This window comes from Anas platyrhynchos, chromosome 19, assembly GCF_047663525.1.
Source record: "Anas platyrhynchos isolate ZD024472 breed Pekin duck chromosome 19, IASCAAS_PekinDuck_T2T, whole genome shotgun sequence".
Taxonomy (NCBI): Eukaryota; Metazoa; Chordata; class Aves; order Anseriformes; family Anatidae; genus Anas; species Anas platyrhynchos.
The window spans coordinates 3,802,387-3,824,649 of record NC_092605.1 but is presented as its reverse complement, the minus strand read 5'-3'; the positions used below and the strand labels follow the sequence as shown (position 1 = coordinate 3,824,649).

At 35.9% G+C, this 22,263-nt stretch overlaps 1 protein-coding gene across 19 annotated transcripts in view; it reads right to left on the bottom strand.

The window, feature by feature from the left end:
* Window positions 1-22,263, bottom strand: part of BPTF (bromodomain PHD finger transcription factor) — a 56,948-nt gene that overhangs the window by 11,244 nt on the left and 23,441 nt on the right. For 6 of the 19 annotated variants that reach the window (XM_038165226.2, XM_038165223.2, XM_038165228.2 and 3 more), the window contains 20 exons: window positions 20,485-20,655; window positions 20,164-20,339; window positions 18,604-18,959; window positions 18,200-18,331; window positions 17,545-17,674; window positions 16,652-16,787; window positions 15,288-15,503; window positions 12,564-14,991; window positions 11,473-11,597; window positions 11,088-11,216; window positions 10,654-10,804; window positions 9,748-9,871; window positions 8,158-8,410; window positions 7,561-7,722; window positions 6,482-6,630; window positions 5,935-6,058; window positions 5,201-5,424; window positions 3,612-3,834; window positions 2,493-3,376; window positions 1,616-1,698 (listed from right to left, as the gene is read on the bottom strand). In XM_038165226.2, coding sequence (XP_038021154.1) covers window positions 1,616-1,698; window positions 2,493-3,376; window positions 3,612-3,834; window positions 5,201-5,424; window positions 5,935-6,058; window positions 6,482-6,630; window positions 7,561-7,722; window positions 8,158-8,410; window positions 9,748-9,871; window positions 10,654-10,804; window positions 11,088-11,216; window positions 11,473-11,597; window positions 12,564-14,991; window positions 15,288-15,503; window positions 16,652-16,787; window positions 17,545-17,674; window positions 18,200-18,331; window positions 18,604-18,959; window positions 20,164-20,339; window positions 20,485-20,655 — 6,376 coding nt within the window. The remainder of the gene's footprint in view (window positions 1-1,615; window positions 1,699-2,492; window positions 3,377-3,611; window positions 3,835-5,200; window positions 5,425-5,934; window positions 6,059-6,481; window positions 6,631-7,560; window positions 7,723-8,157; window positions 8,411-9,747; window positions 9,872-10,653; window positions 10,805-11,087; window positions 11,217-11,472; window positions 11,598-12,563; window positions 14,992-15,287; window positions 15,504-16,651; window positions 16,788-17,544; window positions 17,675-18,199; window positions 18,332-18,603; window positions 18,960-20,163; window positions 20,340-20,484; window positions 20,656-22,263) is intronic. The other 13 variants (XM_072025616.1, XM_038165229.2, XM_038165233.2 and 10 more) reach the window with 11 other exon arrangements.

Genomic DNA, 22,263 nt, shown 5'->3' with positions numbered 1-22,263 from the left:
AGCTGCCTATTAATTCCCAGTTGAGAATGCAGAATAATTTGTCTAGTCTCTGCAAGTTGCAAGCTGAATTATTACATTTCTTAAAACATAAATGGTAGATTTAATAACATATTATTTCCACTCACTCTTATTTACTAGATCACCCCTTTGAGAGATCAAGTCAATACTTTGGTTAAAGAGGGCTGGTCCCAGTTTCATTTAACTGATTTGAGTACTAATCATTCCTCCCCTTCCCCTTTAAAACTCCAAACAAGGCTTAGAACTTCATAATGATCAGAGATGTTTTCACTGAGTTCAGTTTCCACAAACACATTTGAAAGAGCTGTGTTTTTTATTTATTTTTTTAAATTCTTATGTGGGATAAAAGCAAGTTGGAAACCTGTAGCTTGTTCCAAAACATAGATTTTTACCCTCTACTGAGCACCAAATATTGCAAAGGTTTTATGTTTTGGCATGAGGATTGACAAATATTTTTCAGCTTATAGAACTGAATATTATAAAACAGTTCCAAATTTCTTCACTACTGACAACTCATGGTTCTTTTTTCATGTTTGTTGTACACCCAACTACAAATCTTTTCCCGCTCACTTGTTCTGTACGTTACACTTTTGCTTTATATTTCAAGAAGATGAAAGTGCTTTGATTTCCCTTTCTGTTCTATTTTAAACTTGTTGGAAAACTAGAAAAAAAAAAGAGTAAGATACCAAAAGTAAATTTCTGGAAGAGAAAAACGCAGTGAGGAGGAAAGACAACTGTATAATGGACCAAGTTAGTTAGCACTTTTTTTTTTTTTTTTTAAAGACTGACAGAAATCCAAGTCAAAATATCAAATTGGCTATCTGACACCATTAAATGAAGAGTATAGGACAAAACTTTACCTTTTTATGAAATTGTGAAGCAAGCAGCACTTAGTGGTACTGTTGTAATCAACTAAGATTGCACCTTGATTTGATAATCAGAATTTTATAAAAATGCTACTTTTTTCTTAATAGCTGACAGCACACACTTGCAGTTATCCAACTGAAACAACTACAAGAGCAAGGCAATGTCAAAATAACCTTAAGACTATTGGCAAACACTTCAATTTTGTGTTTAGCAGCTTCAGGTGTGAAATCTCTTAGCTTGTTGATTAGTACTATCTTCTAACTCTTCAATTCCTTCTGCAGAGTGGGATGTGAGATGTACAGAATTAGAATGAGACACAGTAATGCCGAGGGACAAAAATGGAAATAAACTACCACATTAAAGGACAGATAAAAACCAGGATTTTCTGCAACAGAATGGTTCATTCTCCATTCCATGATCTTTAAGGATGGTTTTTACCTTGAATTTAAAAACTGTAGTCAGCTTCAGACACAAGCATGCAACACTTAACTTTAAAAACATGAAATTAAAGTGAAATTGAGAATATAGAGGATTAAATTATTTAAAGTTAAGAACATCATTTTGAGTTACAGCTCTCACCAACTACTTTCAAGTGTTACTTTAACCAAATTTTACATAGCAAAGTCTCTTCAAGGAAGTTTTAACAAATCAGTATCTTATTATAGACTGTTAAATGATGTTCTAAATGAAAAACTTCCACATCTAAAGTTGCACCATGATGCATATTCACCTCTGATTTTCTTCTCTCTCAGCTGGAGTCAGGGTCTTCTTTTGTTTCAAGTGTTCTATGACAGCATTCTGTTTCATAACCACCTGTAGGATGATAGAGAATCCAAAACAAAATGTGAAAATTCTGGCCAGTATTTCACAATACTACTGGGAAAACCAGGACATTTCCTGAGATAAAGGAAAAAATTGAAGTATTATTTATTTCAGTAAGTGACAACATGAAATGAATTTTATCAGGGCAGTACTTGCTTAAAGCAATTATTTGAAATTCAAAAATTTTAAAAATTAAATTAAAAATTAACACCACCTCCACCCCCAGAGTAGGATATTTTCCTTATGCAGAGTTTAAACCTAGGGACTAAATGTAAGTTGACAATATTCTTCAGTGACTTTTTTTTTTTAAGGTAAGAATCTATTATATATACATACACACATATATGTTGGTTTTTGTTTGTTTTTAAAGCCCCGCAGCCATCCAACAGCATTACATTTCAGATACCTCTTTGAAACCTCAGTTCCCTATAGCAGGCAACAAAAGTACTGTACTTGTGTTCTGATGTTCTGTTGTAGACTGATGTTCTACATCATCTCTCCTGTCTATAACCTATCTTTCCTGAACTGAGAATAAATATATATTGTCCCAGCAGCTAGTGATAAGTTGAATCAAGGTGTCAGAAGACTGCAAACATCATACAACTGACTTGATGTGCTGAATTAACTTAGAATATTTCATTAAATTGCCAAAACCAATCGTGCACTAACTTTGAAAGAATCAAATTAACTGCCTATCAAATGTATTAACATCGGTAACAAGAACAGGCATTTAAAATTAGATTTCTTTCATTAATTAAGTTTTAATTTCCTTCTGTTAACTTTACCTGTTTCTGGATAATGTCACTTTGATTAGAAGCCTGAAGGGTGTGCTCACGTTTAATTTCTATCTGTTGCTGCTTTTTCTTCTGTTGCTGCTCTCTGAGCTGCTGAACTCTCTGCAGCTGCTCCTGAACACTAGCTGCTTGTACTGTTACCACATTCTGAATCTGGTGAGCCTGTACTGGGCTAGTTTGTTGAATCTGAATAGGTAACTGAAGCTTGATCTGCTGGGGCACACTGCCTTGTTGGGCTTGTATCTGAGCCACAACATGTGACTGAAGCTGAGAGAGAACTTGGACTTGTTGCTGAAGCTGAGGCACTGTAATAACTTTTGTTGGAGGCTGCTGAAGTTGCAGCTGAGGACGAGTTGGGGATTGCACAGGAACCTGATTTAAACTTTGAGTAGTTGGAAGGGTTGAGACTGAAGTCTGAACCTGAGGTTGTGATTGCTGCAGCTGAGCTTGAATTTGTATGGGAGCATGGGGCTGCATCTGAATCTGTTGTTGGGTTGGAGTCTGCACCTGAGCTGGTTGCTGGGGCTGGCCTTGGGACTGGCCTTGTGGAAGGATTGCAGTCTGCGGCTGACTCGGGACTTGCGCTGGAGATTGCCCTTGAGCCTGGGTCTGTGCTGGCGACTGAACTGGAGATTTAGACGATTGTGCTTCAGGCGTGACTGGAGAGTCAACAGATGCTGGAGTTTGAGATTCAGGCTGGGTCTGAGTTTCAGGCTGAAGTGGTGGCTGTGCTGCCTGAGGCTGGGCTGGGGTCACAGGCTGAGCGCTCTGATTCTGCGCTTGAGGCTGGGCTTGCTGCTGACTCTGAGGCTGTGGCTGAACTGATGGCAGCACTGATGTTGGCTGTGTCTGTGGAGCTTGTTTCTGTTCTGTAGCTGTTCAGGATTAAAACAAATATTTCACTCACTTCAAATGACAAGTCTATGAGCCTTACTAAAGGTGAACACTTTAAAATTACTGTATAGCTCTATGCAGAAAGAGCAAATTATTTATTGCCTTGTAATGTTTCTAACAAATTTACTTTTATAAGATACCTTCTCCAGCTGCACAAAAAGGCCAGTATAACCTAAACGGAAGTCTTTTTTTTCTGCTGAAAAGAACAATGCTTACCTGAGGTTGAAGTGGAAACTGTTGTTGTGGTTGTGCTAGCTGTAGTAGCAGCTGCTGGTAGTGGGGTGAAAAGAAATCTCTGAATTGTACCATTTGGCATAGCTGCTTGCATAAGCTGTTGTCCTGGACCAGGTATTACAGTCACACCCTGAGGGATTAATTGTAATTGACCAGTAGTTTGACCTTGTCCCTGAATTACCACAGTTAATCCTTGACTGCCACCCTGAAAAAAAGTTAATATTGATGTATTAGTGATACAATTCTTAGCAAGACCTTCCTCAAAATCAGAAGAATTAGGATTTCAGATTTCAGAGGTCATTACTTTTACAAAAAAATTACTGCATAATATTTTCCTAAAACCCAAAAGCAGCATCCAAGATCATGAAATAGTAAAATATTCTTCCAACAGTTCTATCAACAAATTACTGGGCTGGGGATAGTAACAAATATTTTCACCCAAATATTAACAAGAATCCTAGCCAGAAAGCAGCTAAAATGGAAAATCTTTGTTCCTAGAATTTAAAAACAAAGCAGAGCATGGATAATTTTAGACATTAATCACTTCCTCAAGAATCCCAACCATTTTATGTAAAAATTCTCTGCAGTGCAAAGGTTTCCTCAGTGGCTGTCAGATCCAGCCCAACTGTGAGCTTTCATGACTGACTATTCTGTTTGCAATGTGTTATAAATTTCTGTTGCTTAAGCTGATGCTCTGGATACCAGCTTTCCAGATATCACTAGTGTATACAGAAATAGCTATGCTTTCATAAAGATCAAATAAAATTTAATCATTACGATGATTTTAAGAAGTTATGTATGGTCTGTCTCAGGACAGTGCTCTCAGTTGAAATAGAGAGGGCAGGGTATCACCATAACACCTAGGTGCTTATTTATACATTCTGTGATTCCATAGAACAGAATGAGGTCCCTACAGAAATTCTTCCAAGTCTTAGAGAATGGAAGTGAACTCTCTGACTCTTGTACATAGAAAAATCTAAACTGACCACAAGCAGGCCATACACTACAAAGATATATATTCTATAAATATTTTTAAAGAATAGTTATTACGGTAATTCACAGAAGCCTGTATTTACCCTATGGGTGCTTCTAAATTTATTTTTTGCCTAGATTTTTCTACTTCATGATCTGAGCAGAAGCTCTAAATACTCCTTCCTCCTCCAGTTCCAGAGACTTTTTCTTCTGAGACTGAGGACAACACAAATCAAAACCGAATCTTCATACAACATCAAAAGACAAGGAACAAACATTACGTTCTGAAGGTTTCAAAAATAGGCCATAAAAATAATAATTACATCCCTTACTGCTGTTAAGGCAAAGATATTTTTCTATACTGGTAATTTTTCCTAATGCTAGTTATACTACTAAGGAATACAATATTTAGAAATACACTGTGTATATGCTTCTTTCAGTCTGTAATTATGCTATCAGTTATCCTAAATGAAGGCTGAAACATAACCAAGAATGTAAAAATATGATCAGATACACTCACTGCTGAAATCAAGAGACCTGTGAAAATATATTGCAAGCATTAGCACATTTTCATGCCCAGAGGATCTAAAATATTTTACCTGTCCTTGTGTTAGTTGTGTGAGTTGGGCCATAGTAAGTTTCACTTGTCCCTGCTGAGGTCGAGGGGGCTGCGATGTGGTTTGTGGCTGTATTTGCTGAGGTGGTGTTGCAGGACTTGTTACTGTCTTCTGTCCAGAACTGGAAGAAGCTGTGCTGGTACTAGAAACTGCTGTTGAGACAGGCTGACCTCTGATTATCTGAGTCACCACCTGCTGTGTCTGACCTGTAAGAGAGTAATTTGTGATAAAAAAATCGTTTTTAGTATTTCAACCATTAGCACTGCAAACCTCTGAACCACAACTTCTTGCAATAGTGTATTATCAAACAAGTGAAGCAAGCACTCCAGTTTGCACATAAATTTCCATTAGAAACCATTTCTATGATTGACAAAGGTCTACAAAATGTTTCTATTTTCATTCAAGTAATGTACTTACGAGGAACTTCAGCTTTTTTTTTAAAAAAAGCTGAAAAGGTTTTCTCAATACAAAGTTGTTCTAAACTTTTTTCTTCCAAACAAATGGACTTAATTTTAACCTGTACATTTCCCAATATTGATGGTTAATACTTACAAAGCCTGCAACCAACATATTTAAAAGCCAAAAAAGAAACACTTGTCAGAAGTCAAGCATTGAAATGAGACATTTTTGCATTGTGACATACGATGCAGAAAGTATTTATAACAAAACAAACCATGGATTTTGCACTGGAAATTTAAATATCAAAATGAACCTACTGGCTGGAAGAATACCTTGTTGCACCACTAGAGGTGTTCGAATGATGGTTTTTCCAAGTGTTGACTGCTGAAGTGGTGTGCGTATTACTGTCATACCAGGACGGAGTGGTGTCCCTTGCATTACCTACACACATCAAAATGGAGAGCATATGTAAACTTATAAGGATGCATCCCCCTGGGTTCTTTTAAGTATTTTTTTTTCTTCTTTTAACATAGTAAGAAATGAGAACACAGAAGTAGATCCAGTATTTTTTCCACTTACGCCCACACTAATAAGGCTTACCAAGCTAAGATACTAATTTTTCAAATTGGAGAGAACTGATGTACCTCCTGCCTCCTGGAAATAAAGAATCCATTAACATTATTTCTGATTATTTCTAATTATTTTTTTTCACTAAAAGTAATATATGTTGAAATAATAATATTAATATATATGTTGAAAAGTGACCACAAATAACTATATTACATATTAGTTATAACATCTGCCACTAACTTAAAATATACATATTCCAAATTTTTGTATTAAATAATCAGAAAGACATCTTACTTGTGAAGTACTTGTTGTTCCTAAAGTCCCTGTGGTATTTGGCCTAATTGTTACAGTTGCTGTCCTTGGCTGGAATGAAGTGAATGTTTGACTTGCACCTGTTGTTGATGGAATGATGCCCAATACCTTTTGCTGAACTTGAACAACACCTAAATAAAGTAAAATTGAGAATTCATTAGTAACATAATTGCCAGCAGAAGAAGTAAATACAACTCCAGGCTGGCATTCAGAAACCAGTCTCCAGGTTTCTAGAACACCTTTGAATCTTTTAACACTTCCTGGGAGAAGCTTTGTCACATTGTAAATGGAAGCAGAATTATACTTTCAGCTACATTTGAAGTTAAGCAACAGGTATTTTAGAAAAGATTAAGGAAAGAGTGAATCTTCATAAAGATCAGTTTGATGGTAACTGCAAACAAGTCCTTGCATGACATGGTGCCACAAAGTTAGTATTATACAACCATTAAGCAAAAGTTACAGTCTGATTCATTTAAAAAGGAGGAGACCAGTTTAAGCCTTTCACCTACAAGCTCATAGTGCCAAAGAAAATTGATATTGCTTTTTCTGTCACCTAAGAAACTTCAGTATAAAACTGGTAGCCTTCATGATTTCCTCAGACGCTAAGGAGAATGGAGACAGAGAATCAAGCTTTTCTACTTAATATACATTCATAAAATCTCAAAATATGAAGCTCTCTTCCCAAGTCAAAAAGGAAAATGCTGATCTTAATTTGGAACCAAAATACAGGTATTAATAATTAAGAACAGCAGCAGGTTTTTTTTTTTGAAAGTTATTTTGTTGGTAATATAATGTAGATAATGAAAAAAACATGCTTCATTCCACATTCTAAAAATAGAGCTTCTAATTTTGTACTATGAAATGTAAAATAATTTACAGGCAAAATACTTGCATTTTTCCCCTAGACACACAAATATGCAATACAGGGGGAACAAGCTCTAGAAACTCTTACATAAGTTTTTCCCCCTTCAAGACAAAGTTTACTTCACTGGGAAAATAGTGTCAATGGAGAATTAAACAGCAAGCTGGAATACATTTCAATTCAGTTCCCCTTCCCCTACCTCCTTGAGTTGATGGCACATTGACGGCAACAATCTTGCTGTTTGCAGGGAGTGGCAGCTTAGTTATCACTTTCCCTGCCATCGTTACTGGACTGCCTGAGATCTGGAAGGTCTGCCCTGTGCTGGCAATGGTTGTGGCTGAAGTGGCAGCTGTGCTAGTGGCTATTGAGGTACACAGAACAGTCAATTTTAGAGCAGAAAAATTAGTCAAGAATATGACTATTTTCAAGTATGAAACAGCAAACTTCAGGATTATTTTTACAGTGTTTTCAAATGTATCATTCTTGCTTTTGTAAAGACTTTTTAGGAAACAGTACATTACAGAATAGAATGCTTTCGTCATCAATGATTACTGGTAAAACAGCTGTCAGTCATGAGAAAGGTCAGAAATACAACTACCTAGCAAGTCTGAACAAAGAAAAATTAGACAGGTTTTATTTCAGAAGTGTCCTGCTGATATAGCAAGAGAGTTTAGAGCAAAGATGACACAAAATGCAGTAATGCTATATTCTGGAGATGTAGGTGTTGGATGTAGGTAGGATGTGTGCTGGAATTCATCCTAGTTACACGTTCTTTCCATAATGTACAGCTACTTACCTGTTGAAGACTGGCCTTGTTTAACCCAAGTAGCAAAAGTCTGATGGAAATTCTTGTTCTGTTGGAATGTTACTGTAGCTGGAGAACCCACTTTTGTAGTAAGGACTACTTTTGTTCCAGTGGGAACTGGGCCCGTTAAAGGGCCTACCACAACTTTCTGTGGAGTTGAGACAGTAGTTGCAGTACTGCTGGCTGTAGTGACTGTGGGGACCACGCCTGCTACAGGTATCTGCTTCTGCTGTTCCAGCCGTTTCTACAGAATTTAGAAAAAAATTAAATGAAGAATTTTCAGATTTTGGAAAAAAAAAAAAAAAAAAAAAAAAAGGCTGTCTTGTCAGTACTGAAAAATAAAGGACCCTGGTAGGATTTTAGTTCAGGTTTAAAGGAATGAAGAGTAAGCTCTTTGAATATCCCAAAGCACGACAAGCACACAGACTCCTTGACCTGCAGAACTACAACTCTGCTTAGAGTACGCAACCAGAAATTTTCCTTTATAGCATCTTTAAAATCCTCAGTTTTTGTTAATTTCCATACACATTTTAAAGAAAACATATTGATTAGCCACAGACTAATCCAAAAGGTTAAGAAAATAATCGAAAAGTATTTATCTAAACTTGGCTTTGACAGTGTGCATACAGCCTCTATGTACTTCCATAAGCGATACACCGTCAGAGTTCATTACTGGCACTCTCAAGTTCAGAGCTGCCTGTACTGAGATCCTGCCACAGCTGGAGAAAGAAAGGCTATCATCCTACTTCACCAAATGAAACATCAAGATTATAATTTTTAAAATTATTCTCCGTAAATTCAATTTGTAACTTGCTTAAAAAATCAGGTTTAAAATCCTTCACCTCATCCAGCAACATTCTCTGCTGTGACTGTCAAAAAGGTACTTTGAATTTAGAGAGCCACATTACAGAGGGGCAGTATCAGTCAGGTCTATTACAATGCCAACTATTTAATTACATTAAGATAGAGAAAAACATTATATTTATATTTCGGTGATTAATTATCAGTACATTGAGGTTGTTATTGCGAATCGGAAAAACTCATTCACTAGTAATGTATTTGGTTAGGGAAGATGTAATGAAAACATGCAGGATGGAAAAAGCACTGCTCTAGTTATACACACATGTAAATGTGCATATACAAATGTGTAACTGAATTTTATAACAAATTCTTTGTGGGCTTCATTTGGCCAACTTTAGATAAGATAAAAATCAAAAGATTCAATGTGATTAGAGCATGGAAATAAATTCAGCTGTATTCCCAAGTCAGCTATGTACCAAGACACCTTTCTATTAAACCACACAACACAGTTGATCTTACCTGGAGACTAGTGTTTCTCAGATTTCTTATAAAATTGGGAAAAAAATAGATTATTTTTTTAAAGTGTTCTGTATTAGGTAGAAAAAAAATGGGAATCTAATTATTAAACAAATGTTTGCCTTAATGTTGTTTCAAAATAATGAACGCATACAGGGGGAGCAGCACTGTTTGATGACTAAGAGAAGCTGGCTTCCCAGAACTTTGAGTTTCTAAAACTGAAAAATGGTGCAAGACAGGTGGGACTACCAATAGCTCCCCCACCTGCTGGGCAGCCAATCGTTGCTGTTTTAGTTGAGCCTCCAACTGGGCCTTGAATTCGCCTGCCTTCTTCTGTTCACTAACCTTAGCCTGTAGTTCAACTGCCTGTGCCTTTTCCTTCTCCACCCTGCCAAAGACACACAACCAAAAAAAAGAGTTAAACCATCACATAAAATCCATCCATCGACCTAGATTCATTTAGGAACATCTGTCATGTCTGAAGATCACTGAGAACTGGTCACAGTTTTAAAAGTATTTTGAAATAAGCTACTGAAAGTGCATGCAACATTCCTGAAATACTCTGATGCAAAACTACTACAACACCTTACAAGAAGCTATTATCCAAAACTGGAATTCATAATTATATCTGAGACTGAAAATATGATCTATATGTCACCATTAATTTAAAACAATTCTTCTCAAGGGACTCAAAGTTGTTTCAACACTTAAGTATGAAATATTGAAAATACTTTATTGACTTGAATATCCTCAGACTGAATTCACCTCTACTCAAAATACTTCTATACAATTTTATTTGTATTATAGAAGTATTTAAACACACACTGTTTGAAGTCACGCAAAAAGTAGCCTAAAACCCGTCTTTCCATGCTTTATAATAATAGCCTTTTAGCAATACAACACTGATTACTTCATAAGACTGGAATAATTAATAAAAAAATAGCTCTAACAAATCTAATATACCTGCATAAATTCAGTTTTAGTATTAGCAAACAATTGTTTTACAACTTTAACCTAACTTTAACATAACAAAAGGCACAGAAAAAAACGCAACACTCAGCTACAACCAGTAAAAGCTCATCTAGTTTGTGCTATCTAGTGGGAACTTTTATTTAACATGCACACAAAAATAAAAACCTTTTAAAAAAAAAAAAGTTTGAGTTGGTTTACCTTTCAGCAAACGCCCTGATCTCCCATAATTCCAATTCCTCTTCTGCCACCCAACTTTCAATTATAACAGGGCCTGTTTGCTTGGGTGTTTCTGGCCGTTTTGGCCTTAAAGCACTTGATCGCAGTCCCTTCCTCTGGGGTGTTGGAGTTTCTTTAGAGAACCGTCAAAACACACGCATTAAGCTCAACCGTAAAACAAAACTGAAGCATAAACCAAGATTTAGTATCTGTCCCATTTTAGAAACAGAAATGCCTTCCAGCTTCAGAGAGATCAAGTCAGTTTGTTACATGCATCATTTGCTTTACACAGGAGAATGAATAGTTCATGTCAAGCTATATTTGCTCCTATGATCATCTGAATTAACATAAAGGTCCAGTTACCTTAATTTCTGTAGGAGCTTATGGGGAGGGGAAAAATGTATAAACAAAGGTACCTTTTGGAGCTTCTGGCACACCAATGGGACAAATAATTTTTCTTATACAGTACTCTGACCGGATTCCGTATGGGCCAACATCTCTTCGCTTGATTATTTCCGTTGTTGTAATTTCTGTTTCAGATGTTTCTACAACAGATTAGTCCTAACACGTTAATAGCAGAAAACAAATAAAAGCTGAACCTCCTATCAATCCAATACACTCAAGGTAAAGAAATAACAACTACAGTGCAAACTGTTCGCTGTTAAAATCTCTACCTATAGATCTATCAAGTGCCATAGCGAACATCAAACCTTTACAGAAAGGCTTGGAATTAAAGTAATAATCAAAATTAACAGCAAGAGCTGTTACATTAGGAAACACAGAAATTTAAAGAAAAGATACCTGTACGTGTAGTTCCTCCCCCAGGTGGAGCTTTTGCAGCCATATCATCCCATTTGAGACATGCCCACAGTAACCGCAACATAAGGCTCACTCCAGCCAATGATTTCACTGTTTGAAGTCGGTATCTAACAAAAGAGCATTAATTATATTTTAAAGTAAAAATGTATTTAATAAACCTAACCAAACCAATGAGACAGGTCTTCTGTTCTACTTTTACTGAACAATATATACATTTTTTTTTAAATAATAGCAAAATTTATAACAGCTCCACTCTAGCCAACCATGCAAGAGGTTTTGATTTTATAACTCAAGGAAAAGTGCTCTTCGAAAATTCTAAGAAGGAAGTTCAGAATTAAAAGGTAGGTAAAGGGTTTGAACAACAGCAAAAAACAAAACAAAAAAAACACAGTATGGTTATCCAATCCTAGATGTAAAACTCGTGTCACTTCACAAACCCCAAATTTATTATGGACAAGAGCATCAATATCCAAGCTTATTCAAATCAATCCAGAGTCTGAACAAAAAAATCTAATGGAAGTGAACCCCATTTAATTATGGCTATTTGAAGATTCAGTGGAAACAGTATTCTTTAAAATACTCCGTCAGCTTGATGGCCACAGGTAAAACAACGCTCCATTTCCACTCACTGCTATGAGAGTTTATGAACTGGAAATTTTCTGCTGCTTTCTTCTCATAGCTTCAAAGGGCACAATCAAATAACTGTTTGATACCAGAAGAGTCTTACAGTGACAATGTTTTATAGTCTGCTGTGTGGCTTGGATATATGACATTTTCTAGAATAAAATGGGAAGCAAACCTGAAAAACGGAGTGCCACAGATACCTCAGTGTTCTGGTACACAACTTAACTGGCCCTTAGATTTCTGTATGACTTCACCTACACTATCAACAAACTGAACTTGTCCTTGTAAAGATCTTCCCAACAGAAGTTTCTGGTGGCCAAAACCAGATAAGGATTCTCTATTAGTGCTGGCTTTCCTAAATTATAATTTAACTATGTTTATTTTTGTGGAACAGGGCTGCTCAAGAACTTCTTTCAAAGCCAAAAATTTGAACATAACTAAGTACATACCTCCAAGTGATCCCAAAAGTTGGTCTTGGGGATGGATATGGCCAGATATCCAAGGCAGGTTTTGCATTATAATTGAAATAGGGAACTTCTCTGATCCCTCCTCTTCTGGCCAGCTTTTTTAAGTCATCATTAGGTAAAACAAATATGCTTTTTTTACTGCTTTTGGTTACAAATTTTCTGTAAGATGGCAAGGCAGTTCCAGAACGAGTTTTTTTGGGTCTTGCAAATTTCATTAACTTCACTTTGTCTTTTGTAGAATACTCTTTGCTGACAGTCATGGAAGTCACCAATGTGCCTTCTGGGGTGGTCAGCGAATCAGTTACTGTTGTTGTAATCACTGTTTTACTATGCTCTTGTACAGAAATGACATCAACATTACTGTTTGTAGCTGGAGTGGTAAGCTTAGTTACAGTGGTGGTGGTAGTTACAGTGGATATGGCACAATTTTCTGTAGATGATACTACTGTTGTTTTCTCATCGTTAGATGCTAGGGTCTCTGCAACTTTAAAGACAGTCTTGGATTCTGTAGAAACAGTTGATGTTGTGGTAGTCACCTCAGTAATAACAGTTTTTGTTTTATTCTCTCCATTAACATTTTCCACTTTGTATGCCTGTAGACCATTCTGATCAGCAAAGTCACTACTCAAACTAGATTCCTCACATGACGTTACAGGCGATGGAGCAACTTTCTTCTCCTCACTAAGTTCAGTTTCCATAGATTCTGTTTCACTACTCAGGTTATTTTCTTTACATAAAGTATTTGTTGGTGTGGAAGCAGCACCAATAAAGGCAGCTCTTTGAGGAGAAAGCTGTTTTTCTTCAGCTTTCTGCACATACTTCAGAACTTCATCTGATGGCTGAAGACTGTCTCCAGCTTCAAACTCAGGTGAATTCTGCAGAGATGACTTTGGGTCCATGGTATTTTTGTTAATTGTGTCCTCTGTCGTTATATCACCATTCATGAATGGTTTTATCGAAGATTCCCTAAACGGCAATGCTTTTACTTCATGCTCTTGAATTGATTTATTAATATTATTAATTTTTGGTTCAGTATCATCTCCTGCTGTAGCTTCACAGGTATCTTTAACTAAGCATTCATCATTTGATAGTACTTTAGCATCACTGTCTTTTCCATTCATTTGGAGTGCAGATTTATCTTTTTCTAAGTCCATCTCAGTTACATCATCTTTGTTATTCTTTTTGTCAGTAACATAATTTACATTTGTTTGATCAAGGTATTTGTTTATGGCACTTGCCTCCACTTTCAGTTCTTGATCTTTCTTTTGACCATTAGCCTCTGTTAACTTAGAGCTCAGTAGTTCCTCATCAACTTCTGTCCTATCTGCACGTTCCAGAGTTTGACCTTCAAGGTTTCTTTCAGAATTCAGTTCTGTCTTAAGTGATTCTAAATCTTTACTCACCAATTTTTGGTGAAATCGAATCTTATTTTCAGATTTACTTTCAGTCTTTCTTGGAGTAACGTTTTCCCCTATTTCACCTTCTTGTAAGGATGTTGGTTCATAATGGCTTTTTATCGTACAATTGTTTTCTGGATCTTTGCTCTGCTGTTCAGAATTCCCTTCTGAGTCTGTTTTTTCTAAAATGGCCAGAGCATCTTTTCTACAGCTGCTTTCAGTTATCACTGGCTCTGAGTTTTCACATTCACCCGGAGATACTCTGGCAATAGGTAGGTTTTGTTTCAAAGGTCTTTCATTTGTTTCCAGAACATCCCATTTGACTTTACCATCTGCATTTGTTTGTTTCAAGCCATCCACAAAGGAAGTCTCACACTCTTTAAGAGCCTCTTGTCCTTGACATTTATCAGCAGTCCCAGGTTTGGAGTTGTTCTCTTTGCTATCATTCTGAACAGAGGACTCACCTTCAGAGGACTGAGGTGAGTCCTCATCCAGTAGCTGCCCTTCTCTTTTTGATAGCCTATTTGTTGAAGGCAATGAAGGCTCATCTAGCTCCTCAGTTTTTGTACAAGAGATGCTGCTGACTGGCAAGCTGTCCTGTCTTGTATCTTCAGTTTGGATTTTATCAGAAAGATAGGTTTGATTTTGGGAAGACATGTCAAATTGGCTTCCTTCTTTTACTTTTCTCATTTGTAGCTCATCTATTTTTTTCTGGGGACTTACAGATTGAATGCCTCCATTTTTAGCACTAGCCTCCAGTTTCATCCTTTCTAGACGTTGTTTTTCTTCCAGTGTAAACTGTTTTATTCGCCTCTCAAGTAGTCCATCTAATTTTGATGATTTTACTTTCCTTTTGTAGCAAGTCCTTAAATGAAAACCTTCGCTGACATTGATTATATCAAGCTTACAATGAGTATCCTCATCTTTTATCGGGGATTCAATTTTCACATCATCAATATCCATAGGCTCTTCCTTGATGACTTTATCATTTTCTCCATCAATTTCTTTTTCCACTGTGAAGAATAATTCCAAATCAGTAAACTCCCCTAACAATGAGTACCAAAAGCATGTTCTTACATTAAGTACTAAGAATTAAATGCACCTTTTAGCACATTAATACATTTCAAGAAATGGGAACGAACACTCTATACATTTCTACAAGGGATAATTAACACTTAATTGAGACATTTTAGATGTCTGGACAAAATCTGTTACAGTTTTTTTTAAATAGTTATTTATGAGGTCATACACTTTTACACACACAGTGTTGCAATGAATAACTAGCTTTGTAACAATTTATGTATATCACCTTTGTCTTTTGCATGATCTGAGTTTTCAGAATTTGTATCAGTTTCTACTTTTTCTTCACCTGACTTTTCTTCTTTGACTTTCTCCAAGGTTTCTGAAGCATCTGCTTTCTCCTTTGCTTGCAGATCGTGAGAATCCTTTGTTCTATCTTTCTCTGCTTTTACCCTTGTTGAACCTTTTCGTTTATCCAAGTTGCATTTTTCATCTTCATTTTTTGCTATTAACAGATTAATTACATGGTTTCAGTTATTAAAAAAAAAACAACAACAAAACAATCACCTGCTACATTTTAATGTATTTTGGTTTACCACTTACATCATTTGCACATTACTGAAATTCAGAAATACAGTACAGTATAGAATTGTAACATCACAGATTAAGCTTCCTGCAATACTGAATAAAAAATACCTAAAGGCCCACCAGGGATAAAATACTTTGTTTCCACTATTGTTTCAGGAGTTCATGTTCAGCTTTTCTGAGACAACTTTTCCAGGAAATTAAATATCACTTTCTGAAAAAAACAGCCTAATAAAAGCATTCATTCATATGCTGAAAATTCACAAATAGTTTTCAATAATTTTGATTTCTACAGATAAACTGAGAATGAATACTAGTATTCAAGCGATTTGATGCTTGGCACTGCAGTGTCCATTAACTTCAACTGAGAAAGAAAAATAAATCTAATTTAACAATCACACAAATAACACAAAAAGCAGCAGCATCTATTTTGTGTTTGACCCATTTAGAAACTACATGGGAAGTTTTACTTCAGCATGTGATAAAAGAAGTTTTGATATATAACATAACGAGAACCACTGTTTTCTGAAACGTAAAAGGAAACTCAAGAATTACAAATAAGACTTCAGCAGTTCAGGATACATTCTAGAAGTTAACTGTGCAACACACTTATTGATCCCAAGGTTTTATTTTAAAAGATATAAGGTGTTTTGAACTTTCTAGAAAAAATCATTTTTCCCCCCTTACAACACTGTAAGACAAAATTACAGACAAAATTGGTTAATAGTATTATGTCAATGTAGAAAAAGAGATGAATACGTGCACCAATATTTTAGGTATTTTTTGCATGTGATTATCTACATATTTATCTAGTTTACATAAATCTAAAGGTGTACAATATTACACACAACTTCCTAACTGAAACATTTTTATGTAGCTAAAAAACTGTCTCTGACAACTGAACCAACTATACTGACAATAATGAGTAGAGATCCATGAAACCTTCTCTGGAACACTACCTGGAACAAAGTCTACACAAGAAACATTACACACATGTAATTAACTGCAAAAGCAACAAACGGTAGTATGTTAGTAATTAAAAAGATTCTAAGTGATGCAGACACTTACTTGGTAGCAACTTTCTGTAATTTGCATTGGTATTTCCAGGCAGCTTGGGCATAAACCTATGGACATGTGTTTTACTGATCCAACTCCAACCACCATATCCTGTTACTCTATACTCCTCTCCTTTCTGTTTCCAAACCTGTTAAACATTTTTAAAACATTAGTTTTAATGGTGCTATTTGCTGTTAATGTATGCATTAATTTAAAAACATCAGATGTCTTTGGTTTTTTAACCTTTTAATTTACTTACTTTCTCAAGCAAACTGAAGTTTGTCAATATGCTATCTACGTTATTTATCATATATCATTATGTATCATGTATCATTTTTCAATATGTATCTGCCAATCATCTGCCAATTCTACCACAGCAACAGCAAATTGATATTTTCTTCATTTAACAGTAAGCAGATATTTACCTAAAAGCTGAAAGATTATATAACTTTTTGAATCAACCGGTATGTCTATTAGAGCAAATAAATTTAGAGCGAAGAACCACTACAATGAAAGTATTTACCATCTTCTGTAGAAGATATGTTTACCATATAAATGGATTTCTATTTATATAACCTTCTGAAGTAAAGGTAGCTGGTTTGGGGGGCAGGGTGAGGAGGGAAGTGCTGGAAACAGACACAGACAAGATTCCAATATCCATCTAAGACTCTTCCATTAGGAAGGAGTGCATTTTGCAGATAATCATCTGCCAAATCAGGAAGTGTAGCTAAGACAGCAATGAATCTCAAACTTTCCTCATGTCAAGACTGTGTGCTTTAGTATGTGGGCATGGCTCCTACCCCAATGACAGGGAGTAATGCGCTAATTGACATTTATGTAAGTCCAAGAAAATAGAAAAAAAAAAGAAATTGACAGTTTGGTCTTCATGCAAAATAAAACCTTACCTGATGTTTGACAGGGAACGTGTATTTCACCCATGTAGCTTGCTGCATCGTTTCTTCTTCTTCTTGTTTTCTCTCTTTTTTTTTCACTTTTTCTTTTTCTTCTCTTTCTATTGCTGTCATTCTGCGTAATCTAATAAACACAGATGTAAGTACTTTTGAATATATTTAAGCACAGGATCTTGTAAACAAATATAAGAAGTCAAACAACATACATGTACTAACCGTAATATGAACACTACTTTTTTTGGCTATTTTGATAAGGCAGACAGCTGCCTGCAACCATACCTACATCAAAAAGTTAATTTCTTCTTTTACAGAGCAATGAAAAACGAAAGACAGACTCTACCAAACTCAGTGTGTTGAAAGTTGCTTTTCTAGTCTTCCACACTTGAAGACTAGCTCAGAAAGAAAACAAACTTGCTTTACAGCAGCAGGGACACTACTGAAATCTTTTCATGTATTTTCAGTTTTTCTGCTTGAGAAAAAACACTATTTTTAAGTGCTGAATACAACAGACTGAAATTGAATGTAATTCATACAGGTATAGAAAAACTAGTAACTGTAAAACAGCGAAGTTCTCATACTCAAAAAAGATACATGTATAATGTATATGAGATATACGTATATATAAAAAAATATTTTCATAATTTTTTACCTAGTGTGTCCCAAGGATTCCCGCCAGATTGGCAGCATGACAACTGGTTTAATTGCGCATTCCAATATAGCCAGAGCTAGTGCAAATTCTCTAGGTTTGCTGCACATCTGAACAGCCTTAATCCAGTTAGACCTAAATTGGAAAAAAGATAACCTGAAATATATACATGTACTAATATAGCATACTATGTTAATGAGATTTAATGGGATAAAATCTCCTATATTCTAATACTTCACTCAGATGTGCAATTCTTTTAGTCATTCATCATAACACACAAACACATTATATTTTAATTTACTGAAGCATGGCGCTTGGAAACCACCAATTTCAAAAAGCAAAGACCACTGCTCGTTAATGCTATTAGCAAAAATACAAGAGAAGATTTTTTTCATTTATTAATTTACCTGTGGGAAGCCCAGTTAGGGTGAAGGAATGATGCCGGGATATTGTTTTCTAGCTGGATAATAGTTAGCCTCAAAGTGGATATGGTAAGAACTTTGGACCCATGTACAGACCCATTCCATTTGAACTCTCCAGCTGGAGTCAGACAGAATTTATGCGAGAGATGTCGTCTCTTGTCATGGTCCTCCCTGTGCTGGTGCTTGTTCAATGCAAATGAATTCGTGGCATACTGATTATGATAAACACGATACTTCCCCTCTTGCCCTAATTTGAAATAGTTGTTGATATTTCCTTTCATCACAATTTCCTTCTTTGCATTCATTCGGGAGACTTCACCTTGAGAGTTGACCACCAGAACCTTGTTAAAGAAGGAAACATTTGGGACCTTTAAAAATCATTCTGTTTGATTACTCACAGTATAAGGTCTCAACTGCCTATATGTAAAGTTCATAAAAATATCTTGCATTAGTTTGCAGAAGCAAGTAACTTTTAACCAATATGTTAAATATAAGTACTTCATCACAGATTGCATATAGAACTAGGAAGATCAACTTCAACAATGACAAAAAAAGCCACCCAGGCTCTTCAGGAGGTCAAACAGGAACCTGTTTGGCTGCTCTGAATTATGTCTATTGAGGGAGATGGCTTTGGGAAAATAGCCTCACTAAACTGAAGTAAACTAAAGTGTCTGTGAAACACCTCCTGGGTAAATCACAGAATTCCTACACCTAGCTAAGCCAACAAGTATTTCCAAATTTGAAAACATGGCATGGATAACAACACTGCTCTAGCTACTCATAAAGGAGTTCCAAATCAGAGATGTTTGTGATCAGATAGGCTCACAAACACAGTTGCGTTAACTTATAATGATAACCAGCTAACAAAAATAAAATTAATACACCAAACAACGACAACAAATAAGTGCAGCTAATGCTTAACATTCAAACATTCCATTTCTGGAGAAACTGAGCTATCTCATAACACAAACCTACAGCCACACTAAAGATTTATACCAAATGACAGTCATCTGAGAGCTTTCACTTCAGTCTGCATCCAGAAGTGCTACAATTTTGCAATGATTGTTTTTAAATCAACATAATCTGCCAGTACAGACTTGTGGTGAACTGGAAACTTGGCTATTACCCAGGTATTCAAACAATAATCAAATACAAAACACTACTAAGTCACATTTTTGGCACATCAGTTCTGAAAGACCTGAAGACAAAAGTGGGAAAAAAACATATATAACTTACTGCTGGCTATATAGTAAACAATTCCCTAACTTACGACCGGTGTATTAAAGGAGAGTATGCACACTGGTCACTGGTGTATCATCGTATAGATTTAGAATGCAAGAACAAAGGAAAAGGGGAAAAAAGCTTCTGAAACAACACTTTAAGCATTTGCTGATTTATTATTTTTACTTTTTTTTTCATGACCTTTACAGTCTGCCAAAATCACTTTAAAAAAGTTTAAATACTTTAAAAAAAAAAAAAAAAAACTATGATTGGTTTTCTGTTATACTTTTACTACTACTTTGGTTTTTCCTTAAGTATACAAACCTCTCTGCCTTCTTTATATAACTTATTTGCTTCGTGTGCTGCAGCAGCAACCTGTTGGCTTTTCATCTGGCTCAACTTGCTATCTGGATTTCGTAATCTTGTGAGCATTCGTGTCGAACCTGGCGTGCCTTTTCCTGTGCCTGGAGAATCACTTCTTTCACCGTTAGACTTATCTCCTGCCCAGGAAAAATAAAAAAGCTTTTAAAACAAACCTAAAAACTAAAAGTTTTCTGTTGACTTATGGAAATTATAAAGTAAAAAGATGCATAACATGAAAATAAGAGATCAAGCATGTATTTTTTTTTTTTTTTGCCTCTTTACCTATGTCATCTGAAGTCTGGGATCCCCCCTCTGCATTTTCAGCATCATCAGGCATCTTAACGGAGTCATTCTGCACAGAGCTGAGCTCACTACTGTTGCTGTTCTCAACATCTGCCTGTAGAGCTGCAGCAGACGCACTGCTGTTGCTGGGGATCATCTGACCAGTTTCTTCTACAAAAGAACAACTTCATTTTTAGTTTTCCTTTAAAATGTATAGATGCAAATTTCATTTTATATTTTGGATGAAAAATTTAAAGTCAGATGAACATCTTTTGCTAGACTGGAGAGAAATACCCATAAAATATAAATTCCCTTCAGAGCACTGAATCCATAAAAAGATACTTTATCTTTTTGTTCTGTTTAAAGCAGTTTCAACTTTTACAGTTCTGAAGAACTGAAATCTGTATTTGGATGAATGAATTTGAAATACAAAGTGTATTTTTTTCCCCTATAGATGCACACACTGCGAGCCCTCTACTGAGACTTTGTTTTGCTTTTAAGATGCAGATTTTATGAAATTTGGTCTTCCTGCAGTTTGATTCTCTCGATTGTATCATGCATTAACTGTTCCTCAAACCACGACCTTTTCCCTTCCCCATCTATTTTCCACTGACTTTGATCATCTCAGCACATTAATGCTAAGGAATTGTGATTTCCTTTCCATTGGCAACACTCTATATCTAAACACTTCTACAAACTTAAAATATCAGCTTTTCTTACAACCTGCTAGGTCTAGATAGTGCTTCAAGCTCAGTAAGACAAATGCATTCTCAGTCCTCAGCTGTCCTTGTTACTGTCTGGACAGCTGTGGATGTTACTGCCACCTCACCTGTCAGCACAGCACACTGCCCGAGCACAGTCTTTCAACCAAACCATCAGTGAATTGCAGCTATCTAGAAATACCACTCTCTTCCCTGTAAGAAGGCACCACCCTTTCCAACAGCAGTATCTTCTGAATTTTGTGCAAAGACATTGCTTAGATGTTTAAAAAAAACAACAAACAAGATTTTTCTGTTTTTAGACCTCTTTCAAAACATCAAGGATTCTGTTATCTTTAAAAGAAAACAGACCAAAACCTTCCCTGTGTGAAATGTTCACTCCTAGGAGAAAGGTCATAAGATCTGAGAATTATTCTCCAATTCTTAGAAGATCCTGTACCTAAACACAACTTGATTTCTGGCTCTTCCCAACAGGTGACTGACATTATTTGGTCTATTTCCCTTCTTAGTAAGAGAAAAATGTAACCGTTTGGTGCCTGTTGTTTGGAGGAGAAAGGAAGCATCCAAACTAGACCCGAAAATAAAAGATTAATACCGATGTTACATTTAACAAGGATTGCAATAGATATTTTTGTTTAGGCTTGCAGTTTAATCTTATTTTCCTCTCTTTGGGGCTGGCTGCTTTACTGATACTGGTTCAGTATCTCTCCCTTCCTCTGAGGTAAGAGTCTCAGACTGAACTTTTCATAACAGAACACAAATATCACTATAAATGTAGTAAATTAGACCTGAGGAACAACCCCCTTCACAAAAGACACATGCATACTTTCCTACAGACGAAGTCCACTAATTTAAAACCAGGTTAGCAGCTTTGGAAGGAGAAAAGTAACAGCAAAAGTGTATTAAAGAAACACCTTTGCATAAAGTGATTTTTTTTAAAAGGAAGCATGAACCCATACATGTGTCTGGAACAAAGTTGTAGGATACAAATATTCTCCACTAAATCTCTATCAATTATTTAAAACTTTAAAATGGAATAAAAATGAGTACAAGCAGAAGT